Genomic DNA, 13,583 nt, shown 5'->3' on the forward strand with positions numbered 1-13,583 from the left:
GAGTTGCTTGGGACTGTTTACGCTGCAAACACAATTGGGCACATGCTTACCGGGAAAGCAGTAGGTAGAGCAGTTAGAGGAAACTTTCTTGAACACGATGTTTTAAACTCACTTCTGATAGAAAAAGCATTCCCCAACCTTCAAGAACAAAAAACAGGTTTTGATGAATATAATAATATACAAGGTGATGAATATAGCACAAATGCTGAGTCTGTGAATATTGACAATAAACGAGAAACTGTGAAAGAGGTTATGTCAAAACAGTTATTGCCCGACCAATTACGCAATAACAGTTTTATAAAAGACATGCACTTGAAGTAAGAAAATGCAAAGAAGTAATTTAACGACTGTAGAACGGCACAGCTTTAGTTGCAGTATATAGAAATGGTTGACATTCTGAAACGATTTGTAGCAGCTGAAAGAATGGGAAACTGGAATGACCACCTTATTGCAATGCGGCAAATGCTACCATATTTTGCAGCAGCTGGCCACAATCTTTAACTGAAATCTGGCTATATATATCTTCAGCAGTTGTCTGAAATCACAGAAAAAATCCAGATATCCACCAGGCTTTTAGTACAGGAAACCATGTTGTCCGACGTAGCGATAGATACTGGGCTGGTCTTTCTACCGATTTAATCATAGAACAGGTACTGATGCGAAGTGTCAAATCTGTTGGAGGAATGACCTATGATCGTGGAATGTCCTAGGCTCAGAGGTTTCAATGGCTTCTTTCCATGCCAGCGTGTGCTGATATGACCAATGCTATTCAGGAGTTCACGGGACAGAAGTTTGAAAGCAGTGAACAGCATAAAGTCTTCAGAATCTAGAATTGCAAGGAATAACACAGACCGTCTCATTATATCTTATTTCCTTCGCGAGCGAAATCCTTTCCCTGATGATTCAAGTTTAAGAAATATTGAAACTGGTGCTGTTGCCGAGTCTAACGTGAATGTAGACAAAGCGAAAGTGATCGGTCAAACAATTGTGAATGAAATGGAAAACAACAAAGTGCTTGAATATAGTTTCAAATGTACAAACCAAGCAGTTACACCTGGTACAAAAAACAGTTTGAAAGTTTGTGGTGAAGAACTCCATATTGATCCTCAGTTACTTTTTCAACGTTTAGTAGCCGTCTCAGACAGTTCCTTAGAAAATACTGAAGACCTATTTGACTATGAATTTTGTGCTAATCCGTCTGCTTTGTTCGATTCGTCTGGGCTCTTGAGAGAAGCACAGAAACCTTCATTAGCAAATGCAATTTGGAAAATTGGTCCTTGTGGCGTTGAAAGCATTCAAGTGGATAATCCACAATATGTTTTAGATGGCGGGTCTCTAGTGCATAGAATACCTTGGAATTATGGGGAATCTTTTGACCAAATATGTTCTAAATATGTACATCTTGTAGAGAACAATTATGGTCAAGCTTATATCATTTTCGACGGGTACAGTGGTCTTTCGATAAAAGATGTTACACATGCACAGCGAGCAAAGGGAGTTATTGGAACGAAGATACATTTTGATAGTAGAACCCCATTCAAAACTAAAAAAGAAGCCTTCTTGTCTAATAATGAGAACAAGCAAAACTTCATTGACTTACTTGGTAATTACCTAAAACAAAAGAACTGCGAGATACTGAATGCTACCGATGACGCGGATCTTCTGGTAGCTCTGACTCAGTAGATTTAGCTGCAGAAAAAACTGTTGTTGTTGTTGGTGAGGACACTGATATTCTCGTTCTTCTGTGCTACCATGCAGTTCAAGATAGTCAGAAGATATATTATAAATCCGACACAAAGAACACATTGAAACAGAAAAAGGGTTGGGATAACTGCAATAGGAAACGTTGTACATGTTGCAAAAATGGTGTTTGCATCCCTGAGCTGTTTCAGTTGATGGCAAAAATCATCGTTTTTGCGGGTTACGGCAAAACCATGGGACGAAGCTCTGCGCTGGGAAAATCACATCCAGGCGAGTGGAGATAAAATAACCTCGGGTATTGTACTTCCGGGTCGTGACATCACCAGGTAAAAGTCGTCTGGTGGAAGAAGCTAAAATATATAATATATGGTAAGCACCATAGCAAAACAAATAAGTAAGGGTATAAAACTGTTCCTTTGGGTACATCAAACCTCCGTACGCACCCATAAATAATACGTGCTACTTATACAAAATATATGTGCTACTTAGTTCATACGTCACGTGATTAAAAAACGTCACTTATTACTTCCATTATTTCTAAAATTAATTACTTAAAAGTCTAAAGTTAAAGTATGGAAAATATATGAAAAGTTTATGATGAAAAATTATAGATACGGAAATGATAAACTGCAGCTATTATTTACAACTACAAATTAATGCAATGCAAATTTAACGATATACAATAGCTAGTATGAAGGTAATATCAATTTCAATTCAACAAAACGGACATTTTATCGATACGCTTTAGACTGGCACACAATAATTTCAAATTACAATAACATATTACATACACGGTACTAGACTTGCCACATAGATTTATACATTACAATGCAATGCAGTAACGGCGTTCCATAATTAACAACGAAATGTTTGACATATGTTTATGACAAAGAGTACTTTACAATTATCATGTTACACAATTTTCAGTACAAATCTTACAACTTATACAAACGAAACATTTTAGATTCCTCTTTCGAAATAGTTTACAAAAGCCTGAAAAATTTAATCAATTAGCCTAACATACCGAAACTAGCCAAAATCTCATGCCGAAAAATAAATATTGCAAAATCCTGTAGAATGAACAAACATTTATTAAAAAAATATAGTAATTCAAAAATTATACAAAAATCTATCAAATAAATTTCCTACCTCGATCGAGCATAAATTTTCTATCAAGAAAAGACAAATTTGACGTAAATTCGTCTAATGTCGAAAGTGATGTGCTCTAGGCATATCTAGTTCAGTCTATTTGTAGGGTAATGTCCCGCCAAATATTAAATTTCATGGGACTCAGGACATATGCGTGTACTCTGACTATTTGCATTTCCAAAGCAATCACGATATAGCCGGAAAATCTGAGTACTTTGGCCCAGATTTGAATATGACAATTTAAGGCCCGTTAAAGTGGTTTTGAGGATACAAACATGAATTACTGAAGTTTATAAAATATCAACTTTCTTATTACTGAACCGAATTTAATAAAATTTACATGGAAATTTAAGTTATGAAATACAGAAAAACATGAGAGGTATTTCATGCGAAAGATCTGACATTTACATCAATAACTCAAAAATTTACAAAAAGGTGATGCAATACACTACAGATACATTGAGGCCCGTATGTCAGTTTGTTACAAATACATTGAATGCCCCCGGAACAAGCGTCAGACTATCAGGCATTAAAAACAGCCGTTCTTAAAAGATACCTGCTTACGGAAGAAGGTTTTTGGGCTAAATTTATAGAAGGTAAACCAGAACAAAGGGAGACGGTATTTCAATTCATGGCTCGTCTTGATAGTTACGTCAGCAGATGGACGGAAATGGCGGAGGCCACAGATACGTACGACAAGTTGAAAGACTTAATTATTAGAGAGCAGTTTACTAGAACCTGTTCACCGGACTTAGCGCTTTTCCTTAAAGAAAGGAAACCTAAAAGCCGCAATGACGTCATTACTCTGGCAGAGCAGTACATAGAAGCTCATGCCGGTACGATTACGTACAGTAAGAATCCCAAATCTAATAATAACCCCAGTAAATTTACACCACACCAAGTTCAGTCGCCAAGCCCAAAGCCCCGTCCTATGATAAGGCAATGCATAAGAAAGTCACATGTTTTATATGCAACAGAGATGGTCACATTGCGAAAGATTGCCGTGATCAAAACAGAAAACGATATGGTGCAGCTGGGATGAGGTACAGAGGGCAAAATGGTGGTAGTTACCGCGATAGGCGTGATCCGTCACCAAAGAATTGGCGCATGGGGCCGGCAGAAAATAAGCGTGATGGTAGACCAGGAAATGAGAAAATATCGGGCATGTGCATGTCATTTCCTCCGCAAAGCTCATACGAAGGTTGCATAGAAAAGGGAAAGCTCAAGCTAGCTAATGGGAATTCAGTTCCAGTAATTACTAGTAGTTGTACTACTGAATCCTTAGAAGGTGAAAGGCAGCTAGATTTGAAGCAGGGTTATGTCGGAGACCAAGAAGTTAAAGTACTTAGAGACACAGGGTGTGAGTTAGCAGTTGTTAGAAAGAAGTGTCTTACAGAAGATCAAATGTTGAAGAAAAACTGCATAATGATAGCAATAGATGGACGTGCCAGATTAGTCCCTATGGCTCAGATTAGAATTGACACACCATACTTCAAGGATGGAATAGAGGCCATGGTTTTAGAAACCGTAATTTGTGATTTGGTTTTAGGCAACATCAGTGGCATGCTAAATAAACCAGATGAAAAATGGGTTGGTCGTGATGCCAGTAAGATAGAAACAATTGACACAAATGTAGCTGCTCTAGTCACAAGGGCACAAGCAGAGAAGGAGAAAAAGCATATGAAGCCACTTAAGGATGTACGAGCGTTTTTTTCAGGATATCCGCCATTTTGAAAAATATTTCTTCGAATATTGCTTTCTAACAAAAGTTTTGTCAACAATTAATGCTAAATAATTAAAATATGGCTAATAATGTACCATTTAACCAAATATATTATGCTTTTTGCGAAAAAAAAAATTCACCCTTATTCTTGGCCGAAAATTGACGTAAGATTTACAATGGGGTAAGGGTAGGTAATTTCAAATATCTATTAAAGTAGATCAGGTTTGGTTTTGATATTATTCTGACTGATACGTATAATGTTAAGCTATAAAGAAAATAAAAGTTTTCAAGATAGCACTTTATATTATCTAGAAAATATAAATTGAAACAAAAAGAACAAAAAATATCAAAATTCACCACTTTTTAACATTTTTTTCTTAATAAATCTCTTAGATGCACGGTGACCCCAACTTTTTTTCTTTCCATTTTGAAGCATTTTTGTGTGTCATTAATGCTGCAAAATATTTTGAAAATCTTAACGTCAGAATTTTTTTTGTAGATCTAAATACGTTTTTTCCATTGAAAATAAAGTGGGTGGGGTAATTATGTCAACACGTAAAAATTAAAGAGATTTGTTAGTGACATTTATGCTTATATAATACTGATATCACCATATATTCATATTAACCTGTAAGACCTGAAAGCCCTATAAGATTAAATGGGATATTATATGTTTTATAAAGTACCAACATTTTTTCAATTTTACAAAATTTCAGAAATGCGTAAACAGTGGGTGAAGAAAATACCCTATAAAATTAAAACGAGTTCGGTGACCTTTGTTTTTTCTGCTCTTGTTTGTCTTAGAAACTAATGTTCTTCAAGCTCACAGGGTATGAAAAATTTCTTAACGTTAGAAAAAATTCGCTCGTACATCCTTAAGGTACCTGTAATTAAAGAAGATGAAATAACAGTTGAGTTGCTTAAGAAAGCACAGTCAGAGGATAAGTCATTGAACAGACTATGGAGATACGCCGAAAAGAAAAATATAAAGTCGAGAAGAGGTGGCAATAAGTACAGATACGAGATAAGCAAAGACGTATTGTACAGGATATTTGAGACAGTGAAGGGCGATAAGAAAGTAGAAACCAAGCAGATAGTGGTCCCGAAGATATACCAGAAGCGTGTAATGTCCTTAGCACATGAATCTATAATGGGTGGACATCTTTCAGTTCGCAAGACTGTAGACAGAATACAGTCAAGCTTTCATTGGCCAGGAATATCAAGTGACGTCACAAGGTTTTGTCGTTTATGCGATATTTGCCAGAAAACAGTACCGAAGGGTAAAGTTCAGAAGGTACCTCTTGGTGAGATGCCAATCATCGATGCTCCATTTCAACGAGTTGCTGTTGATTTGATTGGGCCAATTTCGCCTGTTTCAGAAAAGGGAAACCGTTACATCTTGACAGTAGTTGATTATGCTACACGTTATCCAGAAGCAGTTGCTTTACCAAGAATAGAGACAGAAAATGTTGCAGAAGCATTGTTAGACATATTCTCGAAAGTAGGTTTTCCTTCTGAAATTTTAAGCGACAGAGGTAGCCAGTTTACATCGCAACTTATAGAAGAAGTATGCAGACTCGTGTCCCTTAAACAGTTGTTTACGACACCTTACATCCCGAAATGTAATGGCCTTTGTGAGAGAATGAATGGAATTCTCAAAGGTATGCTAAAGAAAATGTGCCAAGAGAGACCCAAAGACTGGGATCGATATAGATCTGCTGTATTATTCGCATACAGGGAAGTCCAACAAGCCAGTACAGGATTTTCCCCATTTGAATTGTTATATGGTAGAACAGTGAGAGGTCCAATGCAGGCACTGAAGGAACTTTGGACAGAAAGCGAAGTTCCAGAAACAAGGAACACGTATGAATACGTGCTAGATCTACGGAACAGACTAGAAGAAACGTGCAGAATTGCAAGGGAGAGCCTCAGCAATGCACAAGTAGAATACAAACATCATTATGACAAAAAGACAAGAGCACGAAGTCTCGAGCAAGAAGACACAGTTTTAGTCCTCCTGCCTACATCTCACAACAAACTCATGTTGCAGTGGAAAGGTCCATTTGAAGTAGCTGTAAGTTGTAAACAAATTTGATTATAAAGTGAAGATAGGCGACAGAGTAGGTGTTTATCACATAAACCTTTTGAAGAAATATGAGGAGAGAGAAGATAAGGTCTGTGCAAGTGTAGCAGTTATAGAAGCAGAGAATGAAAGTGAAACTGGTGTAGTTGACGATGAGAGTTTACTGAACTTAGTAAACACCAGTGGTACAGAGACGTACAGAGATGTTTGTGTAAATGAGCAGTTGTCTAGAGAGCAGAAAGCTGAAGTGTATGCTCTGCTTGAAGAATTTAAAGATATATTCACTGATGTACCAGGGACAAACGACCTTGAAGATCACAAGATTGATTTGACTGATGAGACACCGATACGTATTAGACAGTACACAATACCTTACGCAAAGAGAAAAAGCGTTGAAAACGAAGTTAAGAATATGTTTGAAGCTTGAGTCATAGAACCAGCAAATTCAGATTACATCTCCCCGGTTGTTCTTGTGAAGAAGAAAGATAATACAAACCGCTTTTGTATAGACATCAGACGCCTTAATTCTTTCACGAGGTTCGACACGGAACCTATGGGTAACGTAGAAGATATTATGGCGAAGTTGAAAGAAGACAACTACTTCACAAAGATTGACCTCACCAAAGATTATTGGCAGATACCAATAGAAGAAAAGTCGAGGCATTTGACAGCATTCTCTACTCCAGAAGGCAGTTACCAGTTCAGAAAAATGCCATTCGGAATGGTAAATTCTGGGGCAACATTCAATCGAATGATGAGAAAGTTGTTGGCTGGAATCAAAGATGCAAATAATTATGTCGACGATGTCCTTGGACACACTAAAACCTGGGAGAGACACGTAATGATGTTGAGAAATGTATTCACCAGAATACGGGAAGCAAGACTGACAGTAAAGCCATCAAAATGTATGATTGGATTTGGTAGTATTTCGTTTACTGGCCACGTTGTAAGTGACGGCATAATGCAAATGGAGGACGATAAGTTGGACAAGATACGTAGTGCTGAGAGACCAGAAACTAAGAAGCAACTTAGGTCATTCCTTAGATTGGCGGGATACTATAGGAAATTCATCGGGTCCTTCGCAGAGATCGCCGCCCCTTTGACAGACCTTTCGAAGAAAGGTCAACGAAACAAAATAGTCTGGAGGCCAGAACATGAAACCGCCTTCAGGACATTGAAGCAATTATTGACTCGTGCGCCGATATTACGTTTGCCAGACTTCTCCAAACCGTTTGTCTTGCAGTGTGATGCTTCGGATACTGGGGTTGGAGCAGCCCTTCTACAAAGGTTTGATGACGGATTGTTTCCTATTGCATATACAAGCAAGAAGCTTTTGAAACGGGAGAAGAACTACTCAGTAATTGAGAGGGAATGCCTAGCTATGGTTAAGATATTCCACAGGTACTTGTATGGACGACAGTTTGAACTGCAAACTGATCACGCACCTTTGACCTACATTCAAAAATGTAAAGTTGAAAGCGGTCGCATTATGAGATGGGCCTTGTTCTTGCAGAACTACAAGTTCCGAATCGAGGCTGTCAAAGGAACAGACAATGTCTGTGCAGATTACCTGAGTAGACTGGATACCTGAAGGGATAGTGGCGAATTATTCTTTGTATTTGGAAAACAGTTGAGTGTTTTCTTGAGTGGGGGATATATATTGTACACTAGCTATAACAGCAGAGAGAAAAAGGTTTATCTGTATTTACATGTTGCTACATTATACAACTTGTTAAACCTCGCTGATAAAATAACCACTGCAGTATAGAGAGAGAGAGAGTGGGCAAAATAATTAGGTATTGACAGGTATATGGAATTTTACACAGTATTGTGAGAGTTTATCAGTTTTGGTCGCGCTTTAGCGAGAAAGACGCATGTTATACATGCAGTATTTTTATTGTTAGAGTTAATTGGTGGCTCGATTTTTGAAGGAAAGATTTCTTTCTTGATTTATTTGTTGCAGATTGGTGGCGTACATTTTATTGTACATAATTGTTGATTTCCTCGGCGAATATTTTGATTGTTTGGTTGTTTAATTGTGGTTTTGTTTTGAAGTTGATACTTGGTTGTTGGCGGTAAGAATTGTTGGTTCTTTTGTGAATCTGAAGTTTATAATTTGGTTGGTTGTTTGAATTTGTGTGTTGATGGGTTCTTTTGAGTTTTAGAGGTGTATAAATTGATTTTCTGCAGTTTTGTGGTGTATTGTTCGAATATATATTTTGCTCTGAGTTTTGCAGATTAATTGTTTGGTTTTGAATGGTTGTTGGTTAAAGCTTGTGCTGGCCGAGCATAAGTATTGAAATACTTGCGATATTTTGTATATCATATATTCCTGCGTACATGTGATCAAGCTTGACGAAAAGCGGTGCAAATTTAGTTATATTTGTAGACAGAATGTTTGTGGTGTGTGTTTGATCTAGATGTGTGTGTGTGTGTGTGTTCGGGTTTAACGTCTTTTTCAACAATTTTTCAGTCATATAAACGACGGTGTCTACTTGTAGCAGTGAGCACAATGCCCAACTTTATAGTGCTGCCTCACTGGAATATCACGCCGTAGACACGTGGCATGATACCCCACTCAGTCACATTATACTGACACCGGGCTGACCAGTCCTAGCACTATCCCCTTAATGCTGAGCGCCAAGCGAAGAAGCTGCTAGTACCATTTTTTACTTGATCTAGATGTAAATAGTACGTCACCATGCTTAAGTATATAATGTATTTACAGTGAAAAATATACAGAAAAAATACAAAAAAATACACACACGAAAATAGATAAGGAAACGATTAAGTGCTAGTTTCCAAGGTAAAGATTAGCCGTAGTCAGGCGGTGCACACTACCTCCCTAACCGTTGGTAACGCCTCTCACCGGCCACCATCAAATTCTGACAGTGAATAACTGTCGTTTTCAGTTCCTTTTACTGTTCTCATAAAAATCAAATAAAACTTGGTATAAATTATCAACATCAAGTTTCTTTAGACAACAAAGAAAACGTACCATTAGTTAATATTAATACCAAGTCTTATAGGCTTGGCACATCTGAGTTGGACCACCCGAGGAAAATAAGATCTTGCTTATCGCACTGTTGGTTTGTGCAAGACTTTTAATTACCTACGTTCGCCGTCGGGAACATTTGCTGAACTTTGCCATTTTTGACTTAAAATACTAGCTGTAAAATAAGGAAAAAGTGCTTATAAAATATCAACTTTGGGTAAATAACTGCAAATAAAAGCTTGTTTTGATAGAAAATGACGAAATCTGAAAATTTGTGACAAAAAGACAACATTTATTTGTTCCTCTGATTGTAATCCAGGATAAAAGCTGTATTTCCGTACTTTTCCGTAAGGAAAAGTCCGTGTTTTTCATTAACTTCAAATAATTGTAGAATGTTCCAAACACAAGACATTTTAATGAAATAACTTTTATAAATTAAATCTAAACATTGTTTAAACAGATATATAACTTGTGTAGTTTTACCACCGACGGTTTCGTCGGAGGGCCGTCTCAAAATATATCATTTTTCGTGAACAAATACATACTTCATATATCAAATAGAGGGATGGGCCTTGTCGGAGGAGTCATATTTTCATAACCTGATGTCCGATTTTAATAAATGATACCTTGATGTAAATGGCAAGCCAGTATCTAGAGAAAACAGGCCACGTCAGGTTCGAACCTGGTCGGTTAGGGGTCAAGGTCATAGGTCAAACTCCGGTAATACCCTCAATATATGAACTGTTCAGAGCAGTCAAGACAGTCCTGACAACTCAAGCACTACCTTCACTTAGTCCAATGAATCCATTGGAGCAATTCTCACGGCGTAGCTTAGGTAGGTACCTAGGTTGTATGGGTCAAAATCTTACATAGTGCCATTATCAGCTGAAATTCAGTATAAATTACAATACCTTACCTACAACACCTATGGCTCACCCAGTTTTATGAATATGGTCTTAATCTGTAGCCAGGACCCGTATAAAAGCGATACAAGTTTAGGTCAAAAGGGACCCAACTGGGTCGAAAACCTTCCAGACATGGTCAAAAAAGCCGTTTCGAACACTACCTTGTAGCCGTATATGACCTGCCCTGACATCAAGGGCTACTCTCAATCAATAGCCAAAACCCCCCATACATGTATGATATAGGTTTATTTCTTTGGAATAAGGGCTTGAACCCTGTCGAAAACCTATTAGATATTAGATATGGTCAAATCAGGAACTTAGAAGACCAAATGGTGACCTTACATGTCCCACCCTGACCCCCACGGGCATCCAAGGTACTTGAACGTGATCACGGACCAATATCTACACGACCATGCATAATACGGGTGTATATATATATATATATATATATATATATATATATATATATATATATATATATATATGGGGGAAGTTGGCAGTTATTTGCGGGGAACAGATTTGTAAAAAAAATATTTGATAGATATTTAATAGATTTCCTGAAGTTTTTTAGTCTATAGATTGTTTATAATATATTTCGTAAAAATTAAAGGGAGGTAATTACATTTACAGTATCTGAATAATTTTTATCTTAAGATTGATTTTAAAATTTTATAATAGTAAATTACGTTAAATAAAACAAAAGCTTTTAAAATGTTGCACAGTCTTTAATATATCATTTTGATTTTTAACCTTATAGATTGTACAATGTAGCCTAAATATATAGTGGAAAACTGTCACAGTTTATAAACAATTACTGCCGTTTGCAAATATACCCAAGTGTTATGGTGCAAAGACCCATGTGTCATGGGTATAACGACTTTGTCATCACTGTTGTATTAATGATTTGTATTGTTACTAGTCAAAGGTTAGGCCTATTTGACGTGTTATAGTTCGTTTATGCTTTAGTAACGTAACGTCATATCCGTATTATCATTATTAAGTAAGCAATGAACATGGTCGAAATATGATGTGATCATCTCAGAACATTTATACTTGATAAAGGCGAATAAAGCCGACACGTTGTATAAAAGAAAGAGTTGTTTATTATTAATTGAACTCTAATGTAGTCTAGTATTTAGTGCCATTTACCAGAGTAGTGAAGGCAAATGTTAGCTTCCATCGATGCTTGGCTATTTCGAAGAATTCTAAGTAATTTAATTTGCTTCCAAGCTTTCGCCTGAAATGTCGTGTAATCTAAATTGGAATTAAATTGTCCTGATACAGGATAGTTCCCGGTCTTTGTGTATACGTTCGTTATGCATTGACACTAACTACATCATGTTTAAATTCAAACTATCATGCTACGTATGTTAAATATGCGCAGTTTGGAGACCAGGAAGGTAGGTAAAGGTAAATAAAACAATACACACTTCATACCTATTGCATTCCGAAGACTGAGGGTGATATGAAAAATCTGTGATAGGAGGGTAGAGTTTAACGGTGCACTTGTACTTCCTTTCTCTTCAGCTAGCATTTATAGCAACGCGATAGTTCACCTTTATTGTCTGCAACCACCTCTTGGATCTCCGTCGTTTATGGTCTCATTAATCGTGACAGTGACCCATTTATTTGGACTTTTTGGCTGATATTTTACGGAAACTGCGTACAGGTAAATTTTCTTCAGCACAGATTTCCAAAATTATCTTCAACTGTATGCCTGGCGATATACCGGGGGTCTAATGCTATACTGCCCCTGGAAGGGCGGATGTACCCTTATTAAACTTAAACACTGACTGACCGTCCGCCTTAGGTGTGATAGGTCCCATCAGGCATGAATGTATCAGCATGTTGCAAATATTCACCTCGAGATATATGAATATTTGACTATGGCCTCAGGAGAGGTCTGTATTCATATTTTATTCATATTAATTTATCATACCGGAAGCTTATAAAGAATTAATAATTACAGGAACATCAAAATAATTAGTTTAAAGATTTATTGAATAGACAATTAACTCCATATCCAATAAAGACAGTAAGAGTCTTGTCTATAGAGCACAACCAAGATTGTGGCGAATTTTCGTTAGCAATATGATAGGTCACATAATCTAAAATTCCATACATTTTAGCTTGTTGCGTCAGAGCAGAAACCAACATCAGTAACATTCGAAATAAAAAAACAAAAAAAAAAAAAAACGATAACTTCTTACTTTCTAAACGAAACATATGCGTGATCTCAGATTTTCTTACTTTATAATTATTTTTTATCCGATCATCATACATTCGATGACAATTTGAAAAAAAATAATGTTCTCAAATGATGTTTTTTATTTATTTCTTTTTTCATTTTGCAGGGCGAGCATACCATTAAAATTTAAATTTCTGCGCGTTACGGAGTATAGCCGCAGACCATATATCTTAACGTTGTGTAGCACAAATATTTGTGCGAATCACTGATGTGTTGGATCACGTGATCAGTGATTGGTCAGGTGGTACGTGGCGGGAATTAGTACGGGTAACCCGGTTGTTAGTCAGTTCTACGCTTGGCTTCGATTGTTTCACTTCTACTTTTGAGCATTGGTCAACCTTACGATGGATAGGGAAGAAATGTCAAATTTCGTCGAAGGAAAAGTGAAAGATGTTATACAGTTGAATAACAGGGAGCTTCTGAGCAGTATCAGCAACATGATAGCTAAGATAAGTGACAAGTCTTCTTCTGCTATTTCTGTTTTAGATGTTCCAAAATTTAAACGTAACAGTAATGAGGAAGAGTTTAAATTAAATTTCAAAGTTATACAGAAGATAGAAGGTGCTCATTCAGCCGTGGAATCAGAGGATTTATCTGTAAAAAGAGGCTATTATTCAAGGTAAATTTTTGCGATATGCACTTATCCGTGATAATCTGATATATGTAGGTCATAATTGTTCATGTTTTCACAGGATATACATTAAGAAAACGGATATTGTTTGCGTCTGTTTACATCAATATGGTAAAAATTGACAAAAAGGGTTATTTTTTCAGCCAGA

General features: G+C 36.8%; 1 protein-coding gene across 1 annotated transcript; it reads left to right on the forward strand.

The window, feature by feature from the left end:
• Positions 1–3,888: 3,888 nt before the first annotated feature.
• Positions 3,889–7,083, forward strand: LOC123523239 (uncharacterized). Its single transcript, XM_045300955.2, has 3 exons — positions 3,889–4,548; positions 5,454–6,647; positions 6,724–7,083. The coding sequence occupies exons 1-3, from the start codon at positions 3,889–3,891 to the stop codon at positions 7,081–7,083; spliced, it is 2,214 nt and encodes a 737-aa protein (XP_045156890.1).
• The last annotated feature ends 6,500 nt before the right edge of the window (positions 7,084–13,583 follow it).

Source organism: Mercenaria mercenaria, unplaced genomic scaffold (genome assembly GCF_021730395.1).
Source record: "Mercenaria mercenaria strain notata unplaced genomic scaffold, MADL_Memer_1 contig_829, whole genome shotgun sequence".
In the NCBI taxonomy this organism is placed as follows: Eukaryota; Metazoa; Mollusca; class Bivalvia; order Venerida; family Veneridae; genus Mercenaria; species Mercenaria mercenaria.